Here is a 25,874-nt window from a genome sequence, read left to right as displayed (position 1 = left end):
GGGACGGAGACTTTACGTCGTAAGTCTATGAACTTGGGAGTTCCATTATAATGTTAGAAAGATTCAGAAAAATGGTTTGTTCACTAGGTGGATTGCATATTTTCAAGTATTGTTGGCCGTAAAACTCTAAGGCCCGCAGGTTCTCCAAATATGTAATGAGACTATAGGCATGTAAGCCAGTTCATTGAATTGGGTGAGGGATGGTGTAAATTGGATTTAGGCATTGTGATCATTATGTAATTTCCAAATCATCCCCACTCCCACTCGAAAATAGTCATTGCGATGATTATGTAATTTCCGCGGTAAAGAGCTTACGATCACGACCGACTACATGACTGGTTTAGGTTGATGTCAATGGTATTATGCCTGTAAGTGATGCTCTATAACGTTGATCTATGTCATACTTTGTGTTCCGTCATAATCAACGGTAAGTCGGGTCTACCTCGCCATCTTCGAATGTTTTGGCACTTCCACGAGTTACTTAGGACTTACTTTTCTCTCATACATTTAGAGTTACATTATCGTTATGTGTATATATATATATWTATATATATATATATATATATATATATATATATATATATATATATATATATATATATACTTTATGTATAAAGGTTTGTATAGTTACACTTATCCTGTTGTTTGGACTTACTAGGCGTAAGCCTAACTCTATCTTGTTATGATTTATGCATCAGGTTCCGTTAACGGCGAGACTAAAAAGGGTTGAGGGGATCGTTGTTTTGTAAAGTTTTTTATAGACAAAGCATTTGGTGTTTTGAGCGTTACAACTTTCGTCGATACAGTACTTTTGTTGGGGATGGTAGAAACACCCGAGCTTAATCTAGGCAGAGAATCGCTTAGATTAATAGGTTGTTGTTTATCGTTTCATTAATTGTTCGTAAACGCTAAACTTATCCCCTATGTTGGGTGAATTCTTATTTTAAAACTCTAGTTTTCGTTTGTATTTTCGGTTTCACCTTATCTCCTACCTTATGGTTTTCGTTAGGGTGTTACATTGACTATTTCAAAGTTATTTTTTTTCTTTGTAATTTTTTTGATTCAAGTTTTTTGGTTATAATTTAATTTAAGTTTAATAACAAAGTAACTTATTTTTGATTTAATAGTAATTTTTTTTATAAAATAATAATTAAGTAATCTATTAAAACTCATCAATCATTCTCATTATATTTTAGATATTTTATATTTAAAATAAGATGCTTATCATGTATTTAATTATGTTTATCTGCAATAAGTTAAACGAATTCAAACATGAAGTTTTAATAAGTTATACTTGGATACAATCTAATTCTAATATTGAACCTTACGTAATAATATGTATCAATAAACAACATTTTTATAAAAAAATAGTTTTTAAAAATTTATCAAATGTTTTATAATATAGTATAGATATTTGACTTGACGATGTTGTGAACTTGGTAATTAGATCATATGAGAAGTGTAAAAAAATATCGAAATCTTTAATCATTTTTAATCTTATGTCCACACATAAATTTGACCTTTAAAAGGGAATTACGAGATGCACCTCGTTAGTGTTGACAACCAATTAGAATGGAGATCTCATTTTACGCTTCTCGTCATAACTTTCCTTCTCACCGAAACCTAAACTAAATCATCCACTTGCAATCTGAACTCAAAATCTCTTTGCAAACCAGTTGGATATGAAGAGTTTGGAATCTAGCCTAGCCAACATTAGAGATTGCACAAGACCCAAATATTTTTCAGCCCTAGCCCCCAATACCTTACAAGCCCGGTTTCAATGATCACAATTTTTTTCGGTTAAAAAAAGCCTGATCGGGCTTTATCGGGCCTGGCCTTCCCCCAAATTTTCGGCCTAAATGGTCTTTGAGGATTAGCCCAGACCAGTCTTCGGTTTTGGGCTTTTTTTGTGCACCATGTTTATCCTAACAATTAACAATATTCTCCATGGGAACCACCATACAAGAGTGGTGCCTGATTGGTTTGAACTTGGCTCCAAAGGTCAAAAGTGTCAGGAGGTCCCAAGTTTAAATCCAAGGAGGAATAAAAATCTCCTTGTGGCCATGGAGATTCAAATGCAGTGACTTCGGGCTATCTGCAAAGAAGGTAGTCGCCCTGGGATTAGTCGACTCACATAGCGGGTTGGATATCCAGGTTAATAAAAAAAAAAAATTCTCCATGTGTAGAGAATCCATAATGGAGCTTTTTAGATAGCTTTTTGGCTAACAATCGGCTTGTTTTGCTTGGCAACCAAGCTCGTGGGTCCCATTTTTTGGGAAAAAAGCTCAAATAAAAAGCTTACCATTATGGATGCTCTGAATAACAGGCACAGCAGGTTAATCAAAAATAACAGTTGTAAACACAAGAAGTAAAAACTCTACATTTAGGTCTGAATGGATAAAGTAAGATCCTCCAAAATCATATATCAAAGGCATGGTTAAGATGCTTAGAAGTTAGCTAGAACGAACCGCTTACAATAGCCTCATGGGCGTGCTCGTTTATTGCTGCTACAAGACGGACATTTGTACTGTTTGATGTGTTCAGCCCTTGCAGGTGTAATCTTCACGCACTTTCCATGAAACCACCGTTCACATATATCGCAGCAGATCCAGAACTCATCCGAAGCGTAGTTCTCTCCACAAGCTCCACACAACGTATCCCCATGCTCATCCTCGTCTTCATCCTCCATTTCATCGTCCTCCTCCTTTCCTTGCATCTTTGCATATTTCATCTGGGATTCAGATCCTCTCTGTATACACCCAACCCACCAACATAAATATATAAATATATATATATATATATATATATTTATATATATATATAGAGAGAGAGAGAGAGGGGGAGGTTCAAGGGAAACCAAAAAGTGAAAAACTGAGAAACACCATGGTAACCATTTATCTCGATGTGCATACAAGTAATTAAAGTTTGTTTCTCAGTTTTTATACACGTGTGCCGGACAAATTGCTTACAGTTGTATGCACATGTGCATATTGTGTAGATGAACGGTTACCAAGTGTTCCTCAGTTTTTCATTTTTTTGCGGTTTCTCTTGAACCTGACCCTCTATACATACATACATACATATATATATATGTGATATATATATGTGTGTGTGTGTGTATATATATATATATATATATATGAGTGTGTGTATATATATGTATATATATATATATGAGTGTGTGTATATATATGTATATGTAGACATGATAGGAAAATAGAACAAAAAAATGTGATGAAAACATGTTAATACAGTCACAGATGTTGATGTTATATATAAACCAAACCACTAAACCAGTATGTTCCATCTAGAAGTGGGGTCCACCAGACCTGACCTCTACCGCAGAGAGTAGAGTGTCTATTTCCAAGAAGACCCCTCGTTTGTGCAAAATGTAGGCAAACTTGACCTATACCCGGGAGACTACATAGATGTTGATACTATTATATTTAGTCAAAAAAGTGTGAATATAATTCAAAGCATAAGAGACCAACTCTTAAGTTACTCCCTCCAAATTGCAATATTTGACTAAAACTTTAAGAGTTTTAGAAAAGTGTGATGCCGTCCAAATGAATGAAATAACCTTCAGCAACAACATAATAAGGAAATTTGTCTCGACTTAAACCAACATCATAGTTTTTTGAATGATGATATGAGGAAACAGGTCATTGTAACTTGAAAGCTTTCAAGTAGAAGTTAAGATAACCATGGGACATCCAAATATCCAATATATAAATTGTTGCAGTTTTTGAAGGACGTAGAAAATATTAGTTTCTCATGATCAAGGGGTATTTTATAATTTGCAATTAACATCATGGCCTAAAAGTAATAGGATTACAAGCAAAAAACAAAAGATGCATTCCTAACAAGCATTAATGGGGTGAAGAGAGAGGCAGTGTTGCCAAAAACATCACAACAACTGTAAACGACTGATAGTTAACGTTCTACAACTGAAACTGCAGATATATGGTTGTGTCAAGTATACAAAGCATAGTATCATGGTTTATGCACAACAAGCGAATTACTGAAAAATATGGACCGAAGTAAATTATATGATTTAGAAAAACTTGGGATGGAAGTGATATGTTTTACCCCTTTCGTGTTGGACTTCGATTTACTGCTGCTGTGATTAGAGATTGAGGACTTCTCTGTCGTCTGTTTCTTCGCATATCCAGCCACAACCTCAAAGACTGTCGGGAGATCATTTATCATATTAAAGAGACGCTTCCTGTATCAGAAATCGAGACAATGCTGATATGGATTACTCATGGAAAAGATAATAGGATTGACTTCCAAACCCGTAAGCCAGTGCCCATTTCTACCACTTCTTATCAATCAAATATATCACGGTGGACAATATTTATGCCAAAATGAAAGGTAATGATATAGATAAATGGACTGTTAAACCAATCTGCATACCACAAATTTTAGACATAAAGCTTTTTCGCGAGTTAAAGAAATGGATAAATTCTTTCTATGAAAATTTTCTAAATGCATCAAGTAGAGCTGTAAACGAACCAAACGAACACGAACGGAGGCTTGTTCATGTTCGTTCGTTTAACTTAACCGAACAAACGAACGAACGGTAAACGAACGAAAATATTTGTGTTTGTGTTCATTCGTTTAGAAATCAGGTGTGTTCGTGTTCGTTTATGTTTGTTCGTTAACATGCTAAACGAACGGAAACGAACGAACATAAACGAACGGGCTAAATGAACATAAACGAACATAAATAAATATTATTTAAATTCAAAGTAAATAAACAAAAGATTATATATTAAACTTAATAAGAACGAACGTTCATGAACATAAATGAACGAACGACACTCTTGTTCATGTACTTTCGTTTAACTAAACGAACAAAAAAAAAATTGTTCATGTCCGTTCATTTATTAAATAAACGAACATAAACGAACTTCCCGCCGAACGGTTCACGAACGGTTCGTTGAACGTTCGGTTCATTTACAGCCCTAGCATCAAGGATTGATATACTAGAAATAATCAGTTGTTTAAAAATTTCACTTTATGTGTAATCAGGTAATGGTGCCTAAACATCTTGGAGGTGCAATCAGCTTGGGCCTCTTCATTTCTCATTATTTGCAGGAAGATATGCTTTTGATCACACAATATATCTCTAATCACAATTTAGCTTTAACTAAAATGCAGGACAGCAATAGTGATAAAACTTACACGGGAAAAAAATGGAAAGCAGCTTGTTCCACAATTCACAAGATCCGTTATCTACTGTTTGAAATTTTGATATAGCCTAGCTCATGAACTAGGTCTGAACTGAATGTATACAAGGGACTGTTTGTTAGCAGCTTAATGGAACTCACAACTTATTCAGGTCAGCTATACATAATACTGACTGTTTGGTGGTAGTTTAATGATAATCAGTAAGCTTTTGGGGGGAGCTTCATGCAGAACATCATGTTTTTTCCAAACCTGCCCTTCTCAATTAAAAAACATGCTCCTTCCATCTATGAAAAAACCCTCCTAAACAAAAACATTCCCAATCTATAATGACATATTAATCCACACATAGAGCTTTATCCATACAGGACTTGATGGAAAATCAACCAAACAGCCCCTAAGTGCAATAAGCTCTACCACAGATGGTAGTTGTTGCCAAACTACAAGACAACTCAGTAGCTTTTGTGCTAAAGACAGGGACTTCAATTTCTGACTAAACAGACAGTTAACATAAGAACTACAAAATTAAACTAAAGACAGCCAGTTAAAAAGAAAGAATACCTGTCTGATTTGTCAAAACCAAATCTGGCACCAAAATAATATGCCACAGAAAGTAACCATGCATCACTGTGGACAGCAACCAGAGATAACCAGTCACTTTCTGGCATCCCATCTCGAGCGAAGTTAATACCTAATGCAGGTTCGGGGAGTTCTGGAGGCACCTCCTCTGCTGGTAAGTTAACCTCCCATTGCTCACTAGGGAATCCATATAGACAAAGGTTTTCTTTCTCTGAAAGAGAAATTAATACAAAACAATTTAAAACAACTTTCTGAGATCAACTATTCAGACAGAAATACACTTTTATAAGGCAAATAGACCTATAAAGAAATCTAAGTTCATGTTTCATGTTCCATGTATGTACATGAAACAGCTAAGGTGAGTGTTTTTGGCACATCAACGTCATATACTTTAAAAAAATATTGACCTAGTTTTGACCCCCCCCCCCTCCTAACTTTTAGACTCTCTGATCATTCAGGTTGCTACCGAGTAAATGTTGCATAACAAGATTGGAATATTGCACAAATATCATATGCATTTACATATTAACTCAAAATTGAGAAGTTGCAATGAGCAAAAGCCTGAAAATCTCTTATGACTAACAGGCTAAGCATATTAAATGTAATATTACTGAAGTTGATGTAAAGGCTCCCAATTAGAAATGATGCCAAAGGAAGGAGCCTGAAAGAGTTATCTTCTAGCCAAATTTGACTTTTAGAGTTCAGCTTCCGGTCATCAACATATGTGATATTTCCCGAGGCCTCGATATTGAAATATCAGTATACTTGTTATCAAATTGTTCAAACTCATTCTCCTAATATGTGGTTCCAATTATTCATCTATAAAACCATTCCATGTTAGGAGATGAAAACTAGATAACTTTGAGATGAAAACTAGATAACTTTTAAATCAGAAAGTATTTCAATTTTGAAGGTGCACATCCACAATTCAGAACAACAGAAGCACTTGAGCGAAAAAAGAAATTAGAATTATATACATTTTGTATTGCATGATATATACCTATGTATGAAATTTGGAGTGAAGCCTCCAATGATTAAAAAAAATTCAGTAAATTAATACGCATTGTATTGACAAGTAAATAAAACCAACATGCAACATTTTGTGCCAGTATAATTTCACATAAGTGCCTTTTTGCAGGATAGCTGTGGATTTATAAAAATTCAGAACACAACAAAATCATAATTGGCAATATCCAAACTCTTCAGTCATCAATCTCAATAGGAGCACACCACATATTCAAGCACCTCTATAAAACAGTGAATCACAGAATTCTTCATTGACAATGCAAAATTGTATGAAGTGAAAAAGAAAAACAAACAAGTCTACATGACAATAGTAGCACAACAGTATCATAGCATCATCTGCTCCTTCCCTGTGAGGCTATGTCGATAGCCAAGAAAGAAACAAGCATTCTTTTCTTTTTCCAAATATTATGTCATCTATAATCCTCAAAGCTCTAGAAAAGCCAAAAAACCATCTCCTAGTTAGACACTTGAGAAGAGATTGACAATCATAGTTTAATCGCCAATGCCTCTCGTAATCATGTGTAACAAATTACTACATAGTTTATCTAAGGTAGCAAAACTGGTTCCAAACGGTCCTTGAGTGAACTTTACCAACGTTTTGATGGGTGATCTCCCCCTCTTTGAAAAAAAAAATCCCTAACTTGCCAAAAACCAGACCCATCAACGATTAAAGAAAACTAAGCAGTTTCCAACTTATAGAGAACATTTACATGAAAAAAAACCCATACCCAAAATCAACCCCTAACCATTTAGTGAAACATTTTAAATTAACAGTAAATACAGGCCCTATTTGTACCCCCACAGACCCGCAGTACACATAAAAATACAGAGTGAGAAAGAAACAAAAAGATAATCGCAGACTTTTAGCAAGCATGATTAGATAACACGTATCAAATTATCCAGTTTAGATAGCTATTTCCACAAAATTCTATCTATACCCTACATAGAATACGCACGGCACGACACGACAAGAAAGGCAGAGAAGCAACATAAAACAGAAACCCTAATACAAACCAGGATCGCACTGCCGATAAAATCGTTCAACATCTGCACGAAAAAAGGAAAAAAAAAAACATCAGAATGTAAAACGATTTCATACACAAAATCCTAAACAAACTAAGTTATAGAGAAACCCTAAATAACGAAAACTCAAACAGAAACTCTTATTGAGAAATCAAATGTCAGATAACTAAAATTCAAATAGAGAAAACGAAAGATGTTCGACGCACCGGTTGTGAGGGCTTTTATCAAGCCGTTACGACGGCCTTGGTAATCTCTATAAACTTCTTCAACAGTCCTTGGATTGTAAACACCACCACGACCTCCACCGTCCATTGCCGTCGTTCTCCGAACAAATTTGTTGTAGTACTGTCACCTTATGTGATTGTGCGCATCAATTGAAACGAAAACTAGAATCAATTGAAGATTTTCCCACCGGAATTTTGAGCAGCCATTAATACAAAAACAGAAAAGGTACAAGAGATCGAGAGAGAGATGGAGAGAGAAAAGGGATTTGGAGAGGTTTATTTTCAAGAGGGAAAAATATAAAAAAAATGCGAAAATACTCCACCTTGAGAATCGCCAACGTGGCATTTATTTATTAGCCTGGCTAGGATGACGTGGACATATTATGAAAATAATTAGATTTATAAAAAAAATGTTAGCATATATCTATATCTATACTATATTATAAATTATTTTGCAAAAAAATTTAAAGACCATTTTTTATGTATGAAGTATTGTTTATTGATGCATATTACTTAAAAATTAAGATTACAAGTAAATTGTGTATAAGTATAACTTATTAAAGCTCCATATTTGAATTTTTGTAACTAACTATAGATAAACATAATCAAATATTGGATAAACATCTCATTTTAAATATAATTTTTTTAAATATAATTAGGATAATCATTGAGGTGTAACAGAATACTTAATTATTATCTTTATAAAATGTTATATTATTAAACAAAAATAAATTAGTTTATTATTAAATTTAAATTAAATTATAATAAAAAAATTAAAGAGTCTACATAAAAAATGAGAACTTTTAAATAGTTGATTTTATTAACATTGATATATATATTTTAAATTTTTTATGATATCTTCGGATTTATATTTTATTCAAAAATAAAATCATTATTGCTTTCTTAAAAACACATAAAATCGTATTATATCATCGACATAGACAAATAATAAAAATAGAACATTAAAATCAAGATGTATCTCGCTGCATTGCGCGAGTACCATTCTAATTATATTATAAAACATTTGACAAAAACTCTTAAAAACTAAATTTTTTTATGCATGAAATACTGTTTATTAATGTATATTACTTAAAATTCAAGATTATTAAAGATTGTTTGTTTACCTTTTAATAGTTCCATTAGGGTGCGTTTGGTAGGCAGAACAAGATGGAACAGGACTGGACAGAACACATTTATCCCATGTTTGGTGTGGTTATATGTGGGACTAAGTGGAACAAGATGGAACACGCGTGGGACAAGTTAGTCCACCCTTCCCCCATGGAACTAACTGGAACAAGAAGTAATTTACCTTTCTACCCTCTCAAAACCTTCATCATCGTTCCCAATCGTTCTCCTTCACAACGTCTTCTCTTCTCGAGTACAGTGGTGCAATCGACGGCGACCATCTCATCTCGATGGCGAGTTCCAATCGTTCCCCTTCACAATCTGTTAATCGTTCCCAATCGTTCCCCTTCACAATCGTTCCCCTTCCAATCGATGGCGACCGACTGTTGCTTCAATCTGCCAAAAAAAGCCCTAGGTTTTCAACCCCATCGATGGCGACCGACTRTTGCTTGCCGGCGAGTTAATCGACGGCGACCGACTGTTCTTCTCTTCTCTCCATACTCAGGTACGCATTATGGTTTTCAAATGACCGACTGTTGCTTGCCGGCGAGTTAATCGCCTTCTCTTCTCGAGTACAGTGGTGCAAATGACTKGTTTGGGTTTTCTGAGATTGTTAATTATAGGTTTATGAAGGCTACGTATTTCCATTCTAGGTATTTTTGAATTTGCAACATAAGCTTTCGTTCTAGATTTCATCAAGTGGGTTTCTTGCAATTTCAACTAATTGATGACTGTATTCGCTGTTTTCTTGAATTCGTGAGCTAGGTTTGATGAAATCTGATGCATCTTGTAGTTGTTCATATCTGCTAAAACAGCACCTGATTCATTTTGTTTGCTGGTTTTTGATTCATGTTTCTGATTTTGTTTGCTACTGTTTTTGATTCATGTTTGTTGTTTTTGATTCATGTTTGCTGTTTTTNTGTTTTTGATTCATGTTTGCTACTGCATTTTGTTTGCTGTTTTTATTCATGTTTGCTGTTTTTGATTCATGTTTGCTGTTTCTGATTGCTCATTGGGGGTAAATTGGTCATTTTAACCAGTTCTGTCCTGTCCTGTCCTGTCTTACCAAACTCTGAACAGCTGTCCTGTCCTGTCCTGTCCTGTCCTGTCCTACCCTGTCCTGTCCTGTCTTGTCTGCGCACCAAACGCACCCTTAAGAGACAGTCTGTCAATCGTTAAAAGGTGAGTTATGTTTGACAAAAGAAAAATGTCTCTTAATGATTCTAAAAGCCTCTGAATGATTTTGTATCATGAGTCTCCCTTAACCATTAAGCGCCCAAATTTTATCGTAAACAAATTACCAAACAATTATATTTCATTTTACATTATAACATGAGAGTCTCTTAATCATTCTATATCAAACCATTCAACAACTGCCAAACAGCCCCTAAATTGTATATACGTACAACTTATTAGAGTTCCATTTTTTAATTCGTATAACTAACTGTAGATAAACATAATCAGGTACAAGATAAACATTTCATTTTAAATATAAAAACTTTAACATGTAATTAGGATAAATATTTGACTTATAACAAAATACTTAATTATTATTTTTATAAAAAAATATATTATTAAATCAAAAATAAATTATTCATTATTAAACATAACTTAGATTATAATAAAAAAATTTGAATTAAAAAATTATACAAAAAACGATAATTTTTAAATAGTTAATTTAATATTGATATCGATATTTTTTATAAAGTTTTATTATATCTTCAAATATATATTTTATTCAAAGATAAAAACATTATTGTTTTCTCAAAATCATATAAAAACGTATTATATTGACAAGAACAAAGAATTAAACAAAGTATTAAAATCGAAATGTATCTCGCTGCATTGTGCGAGTATCATTCTAATTAGTTTTCAAATGAGAACATATGTATTTTATGTAAATTAGAGAACACGTATAAGTTTATCATTTTGTTTTAAGTTATTGTTTTAGAAGAACTGAGGAGTAGTAAAATATAAAATAAATGTTTACCTTTTTCTTAGAAATATCAAAGGATAAAATAAGAAAAAAAAGATGTAAATCACACAGTAAACAAATAGAGCCAGTAATTGTAGGCATGGTCATCACTGGTTTTTGATTTATCAGTAAAATCATATCATTATCATAACAAAAATCATATCATAAAAAGTCTTCAATTTGTCAAAACATGATCACATCATTATCAGAACACTATCAACAATGAAGATATCGACATTAAGAAGTCGATGTACTAACAACATATGATGGATAAAGGCAAATCAAAGATAACTATAAATTATTGATAAATACTAATTTATTCTAATTTTTATCATAAGTTAGTTAATTTGGATACTAATAAATGTTTCACATATTTTCATAACATAAAGGTGTTTTTATTTTCTGATACAGAGGAGGGAGGCCCCTTGTATGAAGACAAAAAAAAAAAATCAAAAACGCTAAAAACAACAAATTAAGCACTCGGGTGGGGGCGAACCACATCCACCAGAAAGAAACCAAAGCTCCCAAAGGGAAAGAAAGAAAGACCAACCACTAAAGAAAATTTCAAGCAAGACGAGTCCGGGCAACATTCAAGGAAAGTTTAGAGTCAGGGTAATAAGCCCACACCGGACATTCATAACTTTTACTAGAACACGAAGAAAAAACAGTAAAATATAGTGCCTACAACTACAAGGCTTAGATTCTATAAAGTGCAGAAATCAAAACAAGACAAACAAAAGTCATAAAACCAACAAAATAAGAGAAAAAAAAAAAGGAAGCAGACTCCCCATTCATTAGATAGAGAAGATGACCAAGATTTCGTGATCCACTGCTAAACTTATTCCAAGAGAGCTCGGATCAAACCGGTATTACAGACAAAACCATATAACAAATAACATTTTCAAATGTGGGGGTGAACCCATATAGAAGCATCCATTTCATAGTTCTTTCGTAAGGGGAAAAAACTACGTTTACAAAGGTATCAACGTACTGTTTTGTTTGGTACTCTTATACCGTTTAAAATTGAACTCTTGTTGCAATCTTTAATGGCGGAGTTGGAAATGTCGTCCGTTTTATAGAAGGCTTGGGTTCGAATCCCATTTTTGTCAAATTTCTTAGTTTACAGCTTATATTTTGGTGTTCTTTTAATATACCTTTTTGTGTTTATTTTTGAAAGAGGACCCAACATGGGCTCCTTCTACACTGAAACAAGAAACCAACCACCAAATCTGTATGTACTTTCTATAATCAAATTGTACCACCACTTAAAGAAAATCTAGATCCACATCCGGCATAATACATACGCCTTAAGATGCCATGGCACACGGGGTACGCCTCAGCTTACACCAACACACTGAACACAAACGTTAACATGACACCGGAAACGTATCTCACAGACTCACACCAAGGCACGACTTTCAGAGCCACGTCTTTTATAAAAACAAACTTACCAGATAACTGTCTGCCGACACCACTTATCTTACCGATTGAGCATGACAAAGACCAATAATCTTATCCGATAACATTGCATTTTGATGCATACCAACAATCCATTTTGATGGTCAAGAATGTTATGTAATAAAGCGAGGGTAATTTCTCTTGCTAGTAAGCGCTTACCCACTAAGTGTTTACTCGGTAAACATTGGGTAAACGGCCCCTTAGGAACTACTGTAAAACAAACCAATCAAATTCGTCCTAACATATACCATTCTTTCGCACCTACGAATGGTGCATATAAAGCCATAGCGGCCACAGAAAAACGACATAAATACCATATACAACAAATCTAATGATTACGGCATTAAAATCAACAATACGCAAGGCAACACGATGTCCGTATGTTCTGTCAAACAGCAGTTACAAGAAACGGCTTTTTCGTATAAGAGTTTTACTTCATCAGCGAATTAGCAGAGGTTTTTAAGATATATATTTGAAAATCTAGGTTTCAACATTTCACACATTTTGTGATCATTTCACAACACAGCACAAAGGGTTCGATATGTTTTCTAATCCAAGGCCGAGTCCAAGTCATTTAACGGCTTACCGCAACGTCTCTGCACCACCAGAATTCTGTAAACTTAAAACGCTCCTATTTCTGATGAATCGTTAAAAAAAAGAATGATGACAACGACCAGAAGCTTTTGGTCAGCGAATGTCAGAGAAAGAAAAAATACCTAATTTGTTTATGAGCTCATTGGTGGTCGGATTAACACTGTCATCTGCCGTTTTTAAAGAAGTTGGTCACTGAGCGTCGGAATCTGAAGGAAGAAACAATCACCAGAGAAGATAAGGAGTTAGAAAGCAGCTGGAAGCAAGTGCAAGTGATGGTTTGTATAACAATGACATAAACAAAGTAAATACGAATTTAAGATCGTAAAACAATCATAGAATAAGTTCCATATTTTGCGTCCATTAGAAGAACAAAACGGAGCCATGTACACTCTACGGCAATAAGATTAAAAAAAGGGTAGAATGCATAAAACATGTAACAGAGTTTGTCTACGTCATTATTTAGTGTATCCATTTTTTCCCAATCTTTTTTCTATTTTAGTACCAAATTTGACAGTTAACCTGTGGATTTTGTAACATTTGATAACGTGGATGTCAAAATTATCGTCCACTTCGCCATCACCTTTCTGCAAGGGTTTTGTAAACAGATATCCATGTCATCAAATTTTACAAGATGAGCAGGTTAGCGGTCAAATTGGGTACAAAGTAAGAAACTTTGAAAATTTTCTTCATCTATTGAGGAAAAAAAATCATCGTTATGCTAAATAGGAATTAAATCAAACTTTGTTGCATTTTGATGCATTTTGCACAACTAAAAATTACTCCATTTCTCGATATATTCCCTAGAACAAATTACTTTATTGTCATATGTTATTGTCACAAAATACAAGTGGTTCATTGCATTTAGACATTTAGTTCAATTGATTCTCTAATTTGATTGATAAATTAACACCAAAAGTAGCGAAACTTGGCAATTTCCAACTACTGCTGTTAAACTAGAAGTTTACGCCAATGATCCATACAAACCATGATCTACTATGATTAGGCCACAATAATTACCCCTGACTAAGGATGGACTGTTTAAATAGGTCAAACTCAGAAGCCCAAAGACCCAGATTGCATTGTGTCAATGCTAACATTATACAAAGGGCCTACGTATAAACAAACTATTTAAAATATATTAGCAGAGGAGACGGTAAAGGGAAGATGAAGGCATAAGAGAGTAGAACCAGAAGTGAAAACGATTTCTTCCCATACTAAACCAAACAAAACCGACAGTATATGATATCTCACTCAAAAGTAGGGTCTGTGGTGGGAGGGGGTGGGAGGCATCCAGACATGTCCTCTACCCCAAATAGTAGTTTTTTCTAGCAATTTATAACTATAAGGCCCATTTTGTACTGTTTAATAGTCGAACAGTCCGATATGTAGAGAAGATTCTCAATGGAAGTCGGTTAAGGGACTACTAGGGTAACATCAAGGGAGCAGTAAGGAGACAAAAGGATTTGTAGTAAGATAGAAGTAAATTACATAAAAGAGTAAATTACATAAAAGATTCTAACTGTCATAGATGGATAATTTTGTTATAAAAAATACAAGTTAGACCCTGACATTTGTATGATTTATGCAAAAACGTGGCAGATGCTAACACAGCGATTTCCTCTGTCAAGTAAAAAGTAAATTGGAAATTTTAGTTCTTATAACAAAATCCATCCCTGCAAATATTTAACTATTAGTCTATTACTACAATTAATATTATCTTAAACTAATTATTTATTAATTTTTCAAGATTGTCAACTTTATCACCTTCTGTAAAATACAATTTCCCTTGTATTAACACATGGCTTTATATAGCAGCCAACTAGTATCTATACAATTAATGCACAATTATAACCCACCATATTAGCCTAAGATTATGTAGTGCACTGACCTAAGCCCAGGCCAATCACTACCTTATAGATTTTAGAAGAGGTTAGAAGGGGTGTTTTAGTATTTTTGGGGAAATTATTCTGTTAGCAGCAGGGGCATTTTGGTCATAGCTAGAATAATCCTATTATGCTAGTAGAAAAAATTTCTGGTTGTAGGAGAGGTGAGCAGAAAATTATAAGTGTGTTTCTTTGCAGAGCTCTGGCCTCTAGAGTAACCAGAAATTTCTTTGTTTACTGTTGAATTCCAGCAATCTTTTGATAATTACCGGCTTCTTTTAGTGTTTTTTTTATTCTTGATTTATAATTACCGGCTTCTTTTTTATTTCACTTTCCAAGTATATGAACTGCAAGGTGCAAACCAACTTCAAGCACATTAACAGACCAAAAGGTAAGCCCTTTTGCAACTACATTAATCATTACGTGCTTTTGAACTAAATAGGGAATATCATCCAATTATAATTACTTAAATATATATGAACCATAATAACTGTACATTTGATGATTGTTAAAACATACCACTTGTATTAAGGCGAGATTCATCATCCTTCTTTTCTCTAACATTTTGTTGTATAAATGTCTGGACGGTTTTCCAATAATGATCTCCACCAGCCAGCCATGTGTCCATGTGCATGCCAGTAGGGAAGTCCACAAAGATGCATCGTTTGTTATGTGCAGCTGCTTTAGCATACAGCATCTGCATGTGAAATGGAGGAACCATTTCATCTCGTTGTCCAGAAAGGAAAAGAATTGGCTGTTCAACCTGCGTCCAAAGGGCAAAAGGCAAAAAGCAAAAGGTGAGATATGCAAGCAGGCAGTACAAGAGAACTACAAACTTTGATAATTAAGAATACCCCATATTAGGCTTCAGATATTACCAACCCCACATATTAGACCATCAACCAATAGTTAGGAACAAACAACTGATACTTTCTAACTATGTAGCAATTGACAAACTAAAGCTAGTAATCACTGATGCAAAAATTTAGGTCATCTCTAGCAATTACAACTAAATCAGCATATGGACAGGGATTCACAACATTAACTATGAGCTTGTTTGGTTACAAAAAAGATTGCGACTTCAGATGTGTATATATACATATATATATATATATATATATATGTGTGTGTATTTATATATCCATTAGTCCATTGGTTGGGATCAAGCCTAATACAGAAGGGAATTGTGTACCAGCATTCTCGTAGATTTCTATTTAGCTCATCAAAAAAAAGAAAACAATGAAAAAATGTACACCAAAGTTTATTCATACAAACCGCTGAGAGATTTAAGCTTGTCAGCTTTGTATTATCGTCAAAATATACAATTTTCGGGAAGTTTAAAGCAATCAAACCAAACCAAACAAGCACAGTAAATTCCACCCTGAAGAGTAGAGTGGTTGTTTCCATGAAGACCCCGGCTTGTCCATAGTGAGGGGGAAAATGAAAAAAGAACTTGATAACAAGAAAGGCGGTGTTGCATAATTAAATACTAGTTAGAGGTAAGCAACCAAAAATTTAACATACAAGCAAAAAAACACATAAACGGAAACATGTACACGAGAACAAAGCCAAGGCAGGAAGGACTACACACCCCTGCTCTAACCTACGATTCAGGGAGCTAAACAGACCCCACCGCTAGTCTAACAGCCGACTCACTAACCCTACGCCTGTCCTCTACCTTACTAGATCCCTTCCTCCCATCTAAGGGGGCTAAACTGACTCCTTGCTAACTCCTGTTAGAGGTCATGTCCTCGGAAATAGCTAAAGCTGCCATGTCTACACTCAGCTGCTCATCCAAAGTCCCCCTGAGCCTACCTCTGCTCCCCATTCCCTTGACCCTCACATTTTCTACCCTCCTCACTGAAGACGTCCCCCGTCTCCTACTAACTTGCCCAAACCACTGCAGTCTTCCCCCTCTCAACTTATCTGTGATCAGTGCAACTCCCAGCAGCACCCAATAAAGCTCGTTTGGAAAGTTTAAAGTAACATCCTATTCCTTTGTACACCAGGAATTTATTTATTCACTGTGCAACACGAATTGATGAGTACCTTTAAGGTATTCTGCTATATACCTGGAACATTAACAAACTATGTGGATTCAAAAAGTGCTACCCAGAAACTAATAGTTTTACCTGGCTGATTACATCAATGGTATTCCAGGGAGAACGTACAACAAAATTAAGAATTTTTGGGCCTTTAGAGATGCTTCCTCCAATAAACCACTTCAAAAAGGGCAGTAGAACTCCAGCCATATCTAGGATCGATGTGAAAGTATTCTCCAGTACTAGTGCAGCAACCTGCAATGTACAGACAAGTGTGATAGAAAGTTACTTATATCTATGCTGGGACAGTCATATAGTATAACATCAGGAAGAAATTACATCTTAAAACAATAACTGCAATTCACAACTTAGAGCACACTTCACCATGGCAAGGCGCATGAAATTGTATATAAAGGCCAATACGATAGATTCATAGATAACGAGTGCTTTAGAAAATGATGCATAATAATTCTCTCATGTTTAGAGTTCTACATTGTGCCATTAGACTGTTGCTTGCTGCTCAAGTGTGCACTTGTTGCTTTTCCAGTAGGAATAATTAGCCTTAAGATATTCAGAGTCTTAGACTGTTCGTTTGTTCAGAGAAGGAACCATCTGCTATGATGTAGGTCCTAAAGTTGATATTGTTAATATATAAGTGTTAGAACAAGGGGTATCGAGATGATAAAGTGACTGGATAAAACTCAAGAATCGTGTAGGAAAGCACTTTCCAAATACAACAATTTGACCCTTAGTAGCCTTGGGTTCACGAATTTCATATTCAAATAATTCTTAAGTTTTTCTCTCTGTTTCAAAGGCTGTGAAACTCGAGATTCTACCCAGATTCTCGTTTTACATATTTAATTGAGAGATTGACGGTTAACGGCGGTTTACGGTTATAACCGTTAATGGATAAGGTCGAAAGGTAGTTACATCCGAATCTGAGTTCTGAAACATGAAGGTCAAGATCTCTGGATATACTTGACCAGAGATAGGAGCTATCTCTGAACAACATTCAGCAATAGGCTGAAGACCAGATTCAGTGATAGGCCGAAGACCTGTTCAGCGATAGGCTCTCTGGACCAGAGTCGAGACTTATCAGATTTCTAAGTCTGAAAAATACAAGTCTGAACATGCAGGTCCAGAACTTCATATGCATTGTTTCAGAGTTACGACTTAGTGAAATATCCAAGTCTTCAGAATTTAGATCCGAATTTTTTTTCTAGGGGCGCTTCCGCTAGGACCCCGCTTTATGGCGATCTAAGGTGATAGGGCAACATTTGAAAGTGTGCACTCCGCACCTCCTAACTCACATATGTTTGCCTCATCGCCTTAATTGATCTCAAGTAAATCACAGTTACACCAAAATGGTTGATGACACTAAAATCACCAACAATAAGAGGATTGTCCATTAAGGGTTTGACCAAATCATCATCTACGTCCTTTCTACCACAGTGAGATGCCTTCCTAATTCTTCCAGACCTTTCATGGAACTCATGTATGTAATACCAGAATGTTCTTTCACCAGATACTCTTTTATAAAGTTGATAAGCCTGTCATATGGATTTTATTATTGCTTTTCCATACAAAATAGGACACGAGTGTTAAGGTGTCTCGCTCTTCCTTACCTTGCACTGCGCTATGGGTCCTAGAGTTGAGATCAGTAAAAAAATAAGTTAGAAGCCTGTTCAATAGTTGTTTGCTACTCCTTTGCATCCTTCTGGTGCAGTGTCGTTTATGCTTCTTATGTTCCTAGACCCCTTTACAAAACTTTGGTTCCAATCTTTTAAACCATTTTTCTTGATTCTCCACAATTTGTGGATCCCATTTCCATTTGTCCTCATATCGAACGAACGAGACTCCTTCCTATTTAACATCAATAAATCAACTTACACTTTTTTTTCCTTGTAAAAGTAGTAAAAATCGTGACAACAATTAAACTGTATGGTCCTCTAGATAACAAACTGATAAAAGTGGATGTCTGGTAAAAGATTCAACCTTCCACACCACACACACAAAAGAAAGGGATAAAAGAGAGGAGAACGTCAAGGTTAGCCCATAATCCATATGCCCAATAATCACACCACGATCACCGGCCGCCACAAGGAAGCCTGACATGACCAGAGAAAACTAATTGATCTTGGGATGCTTGATTACCTTGATAAATATAGTCTATCTTCCTGGTGGACATTGAAGGTCTGTAAAAATCTTATTGATTCTTAAGATTGCTAGAGATTTTAAAACCCTTTATGAACTTAATGTCCCATACCTGTGGACGTGGTTAGCTCAGAAACATCGTAAGCATATCAACCGGTCGGCTCCTTGAGCCTTAAATGTTTCTCAAAACCCATGGATAAACTATCTCTCCTACTTCCTTTTCCTTCTATTCTGAACCATACATCTTTTGATTCAGGATTAAAATAAAAGATCAATCAAAAATCAGAATGGACATACTTTATCAGGATTGTTTTTGGTAACCACAGCACCAACTGCTCCACCAAGAGATCTTCCAAAGACTACTATCTGAGAAGTGTCAATGTCTGTCCTCTGACTGAGATGATCTAGAGCAGCCTAGTTAAAATGGGGAAAGCATGCTGATAAGAGTTTCGATAACTTAAGAAGAAAGAAAATCATAAAACAATTATGGCTAGAAGGAAACCTGAGCATCCCTTATGATTCCTTGTTGAGAAGGATAACCATCACTAGCACCATACCTGTTCATTGTAAAATATAACACAACTTAGTTAGGAAAGCACAACCTGCCGCTGCTAGTTCATGATAAGACAGCAAGAAATGAGGCCTTCACTTCAAACACACACAAAAATTGATAGCATGACATGAGTGCCCATTGAAAGCAAACACGCCTGCAAAAATATGAAAAAGCAGCATACCCTCTGTAGGAAAGCATGAAAATGTTACAATGCAACTTCTGTAACATTATCCGCACCATCTCAAGACGATGTGCAATATCTGCGGTTCATTGGTCAAGTCCTCCAATAATTAAATCTACCAAGACTTACTTTAATAACAAGACAAAGTCAAGTTAAGAAATTAAGCGATTGGTTGCATGTGCTAAAGATAATCTATCAACAAGCAAAAGGATACTTCCAGCATTTTCTTGGAAGAATAGAATAGTTGGGCCTGCAAATAAAGTAACATTATAGTCTTAGTTCTAAGATTGAGATAAAAGAAAATGAGCTTAATTAAGAAATATTTCACAGTTCTGTTAATGTTTTTTTGTTTTAGTAGGGAAGGTAGAGGTAGATGCTTTTCACTTCATTTTAGCAGAGAAGACTTTAGACCCTTGTTAACGCAAACATCCAATTTTCCCTATTTTCATCTAACTAGCTTTCTCCATAGGCTAATCACAGTTAAAGTTGACAGCAAGGTCAAGTGTATCAATGGCAACTCCGTGAAATTAAAATTTTGGAAATTATGTACTAGTATTAGGAGATAAGTTTGAACATAATTATTCAACAGGAGTAATAGAAGAGCTAGGATCCTAGTACATCTTTAGGATACCTTGTGTTATTAGAAAGAAAAAAAAAAGTTGCTTCTTTTATATAACTTTTCCCAATTCATTACTTTAGACCTCTACAATGTCATAGCATCTAATAGTGAGTTATGTAGTCCACCATCATAAAAAGTAGAGTGATTTATAATTTGATTACACTTTTGAGCTTATCTCTCTTGGCTGGTCCTTGAGAAGGTAGGGACCATCTTTCTCTCTCACCACCAGCTTTGTTCTTGTCAACCACCCCATTAGCCTTCTCCATCCCATTCTACATCAAAAGTTGTCATTGTATCCATTTTAAAAGACCATCATCAATCTGGCCCATTACAACCTGTTGAGTTTTCTACCAAGGCCAACTGCAGATGAGTTGATATATCGCTAACTTCTAACCCTTCCCCCCTCCAATCCCAAACCCCCAAATGAAGAATATTGACTTCTGTTGATCACTCGCATACTTATAGCAAGTGAAATTAACATCTAGATTCAAATCTCAAAGATAAATTTAATTCTCTTCCAATCGGTTTGCTATTGAAGTCAGGCAGAGTTGTTGAGCAAGCCCTGATTGTTATGATATGTTTGAGAATCTCCAATCCATAGCTTGTTGTCCAAATGAAAGCAAAATAATTAAAAAAATATCAAATATGAAACAAAATTACATGCTCACAGACACTATGTTAAGGGCTGTCATCTTTTCAAGTTTTTAACATTGACTTCCATCCCCTTTTAGTCATTCTTGCATCGCATTTGCATCAATTGCTTCTTGTGTCGACTTATGGTTTCCTCTAGTTGCAAGTTTTGATCGAATAAACAAGATGGGCTTTAGATTCTTTGGTGTGATTCCAAGTAAGCATGCACTGGCATGATTACAAGTCGTAAAAGGTGAGTTCTGAGCATATATGGAAAAAGTAGAACCAAGCGTTGCCGGACGTGTGTGGGGGTCGAAATAAGCAAAAGGCAAAATCATGTACGTGGGTAGCATACTTGGGACATTTTACCTTGATGCGGCATTTTGATCATATCTCGCTTGTCTAAGCACAGATGAGGGAGATTCAAGATGTGGAAAGATAAGTAAAGGAGGTGTGTGTGGCAAGGTCGTGCCATTTGCAAACCACAAAAACACCATGGGCCATATGGGGAGTCCAGAGGATCAAACAAACCTTAAGTGATTTCTGCACAATTGTGCCAAGTGCAAGGTTCACAATTGTGCTGCATTCAGGAAGGCTGAAAAACACACTTATTAGGAGAGGTAATTTAAGGATTTCACCTTCTATGCTGTAGCTATTTAAATAGCTTTTTGATGATTTAGGGCATTCTTCAAGATCCAATGTAGCCTCCTTGCTCTTATTCTTCTTCCACTCTTCGCTTCTTTGTTTTAAATAACAATGGAGAGAGGCTATATATATTGAAGATCCAAGCTTGTAATCATATATCCTATGAGGTCTCAATAATGGTAATGTATTTCCATTTTGAATCTTAGATCTCCCGTATTTGATTTTATGCTTTGTTGTACTTTATTCTTATGTCATTGATGCAAGTTGAAAGTAGGGCTTCGGCTAGGTTGAGTGTATTGAATTGCTGTTAACTGGCTTCCATCAGAAGTAGAATCTCTAGTGTATTAGGGTTTAGTTTCGGATTATCGTTTAGTCATAATTACTTCATGATGCATGATTGATGTTCTCCAATGAAAATAGGTAGGAGTGTTGGTCAAAAATTGTCATGGCTAGATCCTAATGCTTCTATCATTTTAAATTACCAAGAAAGTGGATATGGTTTCTGATAGAGAGACATTTCCCATCTCGAAAGAGGGTTTTAGCCTTTTAGGTAATTAGTGTCATTTCCCTCCTTAGTCGAAATAATATTAATTGTTGAATGAGGTCTTGTTGTTTGTCCAATTCCATAGAGTGGGGATTCCCGATCCTAGTTTCCTTTTCGTATTTGTATTCTTAGTTTAACTACTACATAGTTACATAAGCACAAACCAATTACAAAGCCAAGTTCATCAAATATTCACCCCTTCCAGCGATCACTCAACTGAAACTCAAATTACACAATAAACAGCTAAAATCACAATCAGAAACATTCATGTTCTCTGTACGTATCTGTAGTGTGTATATAACACCTATTTACCTTTTACCAAATACTGCCAAAATTTCATCATCAAATTAAACACATACAAACTTCACCTTATTAGTAAGCTGACGCTGTTTGAACAAAAAAATCACACATGGAACTAAGAACAGAAGCCAGATTTCATTAATCTTTCTCTTCCACAACTAAACATGTAAGCATATATGCATGCAGATGAAAGGAATCATAAGCAGTATAAAATTCGAACTAAATAAGCTCCAATCCAGTTCAGAAACTCTCTCATAAACGTGCTTCTAAACCTAAAATCCAGCTCTTACAAAAACAATTCCTTCGTAACCCTAACCTGGAAGATCAGCCCCAACGCAATCTATTCAAATCATCCATAATTGTTCAAAATCAAAAATAACCTGATTCATAGCAGAAAATGAACCCTAATTCACGAGAAACCTCAAATTTTCGCAAATTAAAATCTAATTACACGCAACTAAAACACACATGTAAATAAACATGCATCTATAGATAGAGACCTGTACAATCAGGTGAGAACTTGATGAACCAGGAGTGAAGGCGAAGACCATCGGAAGAAGTAAGCCACACGTCTTCATAAATCAGGCGGAGTCGAGCTGGAGTGATTGGATACGACTTGGTGAGACCAGGCAAAACCGGCACGTAAACTAATTTTTCCTGAAACACCACCAATAATGCCATTCCGGCCACCACAATTCCGCCGACTCCATACATCAACAAGCTCATATACGACACCATGGTTAACTCTCACTCACACACACTCTTTTCTCCCAGTCTGTATCTGTATTTCCAATCTCGATCAATGGTGGTGTATCACTGGTAGATTGCATAGAGCATGCTTTTTGGCCTCACAACCGATATTCCGTACAGGCGTTGCTGGAAAGGGAAAAGCGAAATAAGAAAACATGGCTCCATTGGTATGATCACTTTGTATTGTTGCCTTCGAAAAAAAAATGTTGAGTTATTGTTGTTAATCTATTAACTTATTTTTAGGGGTGTTTGAGATTGTTTATAAAAATAATTTATTGACTTATTTTGGTGTGACATCGGTAATAAGTATTTTTAAATGTTTGGATAAATAACTTATGCATGTATCAAACCAGTAATAAGGAGTTTTAAAGAAGTTAAAGTCTTTTAACTTATAATAAATTGATAAATGTTTTTATAAAAAAATATAAGTTGTTTCAAATAAATAATCCTAAACATCCATTAAGTATTAATTTATTTTTTAATTTTTATATTGAATAAATAGTTATGATAATAAAAATTAGAGTGAATTGTAGACTTGGTCTCTATGTTTTGATATTCTTCTCTTTGATTCTTATGATATGATCCTTATGGTATTCAATTTGTTTTGGTCATGGTTTTTCTGATTAATACCTTCTTTAACTCCGTTAAACTAAGAGTCATTTTATTCTTTTACCTATTTTTTTGTCCATTTTTATATAAAAAAAGTAAAAACAATATTTTATACACACTAATATACATACATATATATATATATATATATATAACATCAAAATAACTAAAATAAGATATTATTTTATGATTTGATTTGTTAAGGTGAGAAGTGTAATGCTGGAACTGAACCCTTGATTATTTTTTAACTCAAACTCACCTACAAATCATGTTTGATACAAGGATTGATTTGGTCCATCTCATTTCAGTGCATTTCATTCTAATGTACATCTAAGAGTGTAAATTCATTCTTACACTTCTCACTTTAACTTTCTTTCTCATCGGAACTCAATCATCTTTCTCTCTCTCTCTATATATATATATATATATGTGTGTGTGTGTGTGTGTGTATGTATGTATGTATTTGTATGTGTGTGGAGGTTCGGGAGAAAACTTAAAAAAAAAGAATGAAAATTTGAGAAACATCTTAACAACCATTAGATCAAAAAAATCAAAGGCCTGAATGAAAATGGCATACTTGTAAATAAAAGGGAAGTTAATGTTATTTAAGTAAGGTTTAATTAGAATGGATGGCAAAATTGGAAGAAAAAAATCATTATTTTATTATTTTTTGAAATTTCATATGTTTCTCTCTGTCACCGGTCACCAAAATGTAACTCCCTTCTATTATTTCTCACATTCCCATATTATCTCTCTCTCTCTCTCTCCATGAAATTGTTTATTTCTTCTTTGTTTCGACAAAGGATGTGTTTCTTTTCTTTTCTATGGTTGTCACTTATTCCTCTTCTCCATGACTTTTATCTCTCTCTTTCTCTCTCTCTATATAGGGGTTTATTCAAGAGAGAACTGATTAGTTTGTGGTAACTGTGAGATCCAATTTCAACCACTAATCAACGGATAAATTAGGAAATTAATAATTATGGTAGTTTAAGTTAAAATTATAATTAGAGGGCTTTTTAAGTATTTTTAAAAAAACTCTTCTCTCCTCTCTCCTCTTTCATCTCTCCGACCTCCGATCTCCGACCTTCGGTGAACATTAATCCGGCAGGTACCAAGTAATCATAAAGATACACAATCTGATACACATTGTGATATAATGTGATACCATTGTGATACCAACTATGATACGAAGTTACCAACTCAAACCTTAAAAATAAAGATACACAATGTGATACTCATTGTAATACACAATGTGATACCCATTATGATATACTGTAATACCGATTTCACCGGAGGTCGGAGAGATGAGAGGGGAGAGATGAGTTTTTTAAAAATACCTAATATGCCCTCTAATTATAATTTTAACTTAAATTACCATAATTATTAATTTCCTAATTTATCTGTTGATTTGTGGTTGAGATTGGACCTCACAGTTACCACAAACTAATCAGTTCTTCATTTGATTAGGCCTATATATATATATATATATATATAGGCCTATTCAAGGGAGAACTGAGTTGTTTGTGGTAACTGTGAGAACCAATATTAACCACAAATCAATAGATAAATTAGGAAATTTATAAATTTGGTAATTTTAAATTAAAATCTTAATGCAAGGATATTTTTGGTATTTTTAAACTCTCTTCTCTCCTCTCTTCTCTCTCCGACCACCGTTCTCCGGCCTCCGGCCACCGTCCTCCGGTGATACCACTATGATACCACTGTGATACCTAAAAATATTGACTCTGTTAAACAAAAGATACATTGTGA

At 34.8% G+C, this 25,874-nt stretch overlaps 2 protein-coding genes across 3 annotated transcripts; both read right to left on the bottom strand.

Moving 5' to 3' along the window:
* Positions 1-2,336: 2,336 nt before the first annotated feature.
* LOC112516731 (PHD finger protein ALFIN-LIKE 4-like) lies at positions 2,337-8,367 on the bottom strand. The gene is made up of 5 exons (XM_025123937.1): positions 8,025-8,367; positions 7,810-7,842; positions 5,752-5,980; positions 4,090-4,225; positions 2,337-2,749 (listed from the first exon to the last, which is right to left on the bottom strand). Exons 1-5 carry the CDS (start codon positions 8,128-8,130, stop codon positions 2,483-2,485), a joined length of 771 nt encoding a protein of 256 aa, XP_024979705.1. The 5' UTR covers positions 8,131-8,367; the 3' UTR covers positions 2,337-2,482.
* A 4,552-nt stretch (positions 8,368-12,919) lies between these two features.
* Positions 12,920-23,689, bottom strand: LOC112516697 (protein bem46-like). 2 transcript variants are annotated; one of them, XM_025123894.1, is made up of 9 exons: positions 23,246-23,689; positions 20,222-20,257; positions 20,008-20,086; positions 19,776-19,830; positions 19,571-19,687; positions 17,210-17,374; positions 15,597-15,840; positions 13,317-13,400; positions 12,920-13,212 (listed from the first exon to the last, which is right to left on the bottom strand). In XM_025123894.1, the coding sequence occupies exons 1-8, from the start codon at positions 23,481-23,483 to the stop codon at positions 13,384-13,386; spliced, it is 951 nt and encodes a 316-aa protein (XP_024979662.1). In that variant the 5' UTR covers positions 23,484-23,689; the 3' UTR covers positions 12,920-13,212; positions 13,317-13,383. The 2 variants fall into 2 exon arrangements, with proteins under 2 accessions (XP_024979662.1, XP_024979661.1); XM_025123893.1 differs by having other exon boundaries at positions 12,920-13,196.
* Positions 23,690-25,874: the final 2,185 nt, after the last annotated feature.

The sequence above is a fragment of the Cynara cardunculus genome, assembly GCF_001531365.2.
Source record: "Cynara cardunculus var. scolymus isolate 2C chromosome LG 8, CcrdV1, whole genome shotgun sequence".
NCBI lineage: Eukaryota > Viridiplantae > Streptophyta > Magnoliopsida > Asterales > Asteraceae > Cynara > Cynara cardunculus.
This window is presented reverse-complemented; position numbering and strand designations above follow the sequence as displayed.

Bases quoted from the DNA above. Each gene is read 5' to 3' on its own strand.
- LOC112516731 (XM_025123937.1), bottom strand. From the start codon at position 8,130: ATGGACGGTGGAGGTCGTGGTGGTGTTTACAATCCAAGGACTGTTGAA. The intron at 7,843-8,024 runs GTGCGTCGAACA...TTTTTCGTGCAG, and splicing joins GATAAAAGCCCTCACAACCG to ATGTTGAACGATTTTATCGG. The intron at 2,750-4,089 runs GTAAAACATATC...GGGTGTATACAG, and splicing joins CGAAGTCCAACACGAAAGGG to AGAGGATCTGAATCCCAGAT.
- LOC112516697 (XM_025123894.1), bottom strand. From the start codon at position 23,483: ATGGTGTCGTATATGAGCTTGTTGATGTATGGAGTCGGCGGAATTGTG. The intron at 20,258-23,245 runs GTCTCTATCTAT...CTTTATTTGCAG, and splicing joins GTTCTCACCTGATTGTACAG to GCCCAACTATTCTATTCTTC. The intron at 19,831-20,007 runs GTATGCTGCTTT...TACAATGAACAG, and splicing joins TTCATGCTTTCCTACAGAGG to GTATGGTGCTAGTGATGGTT.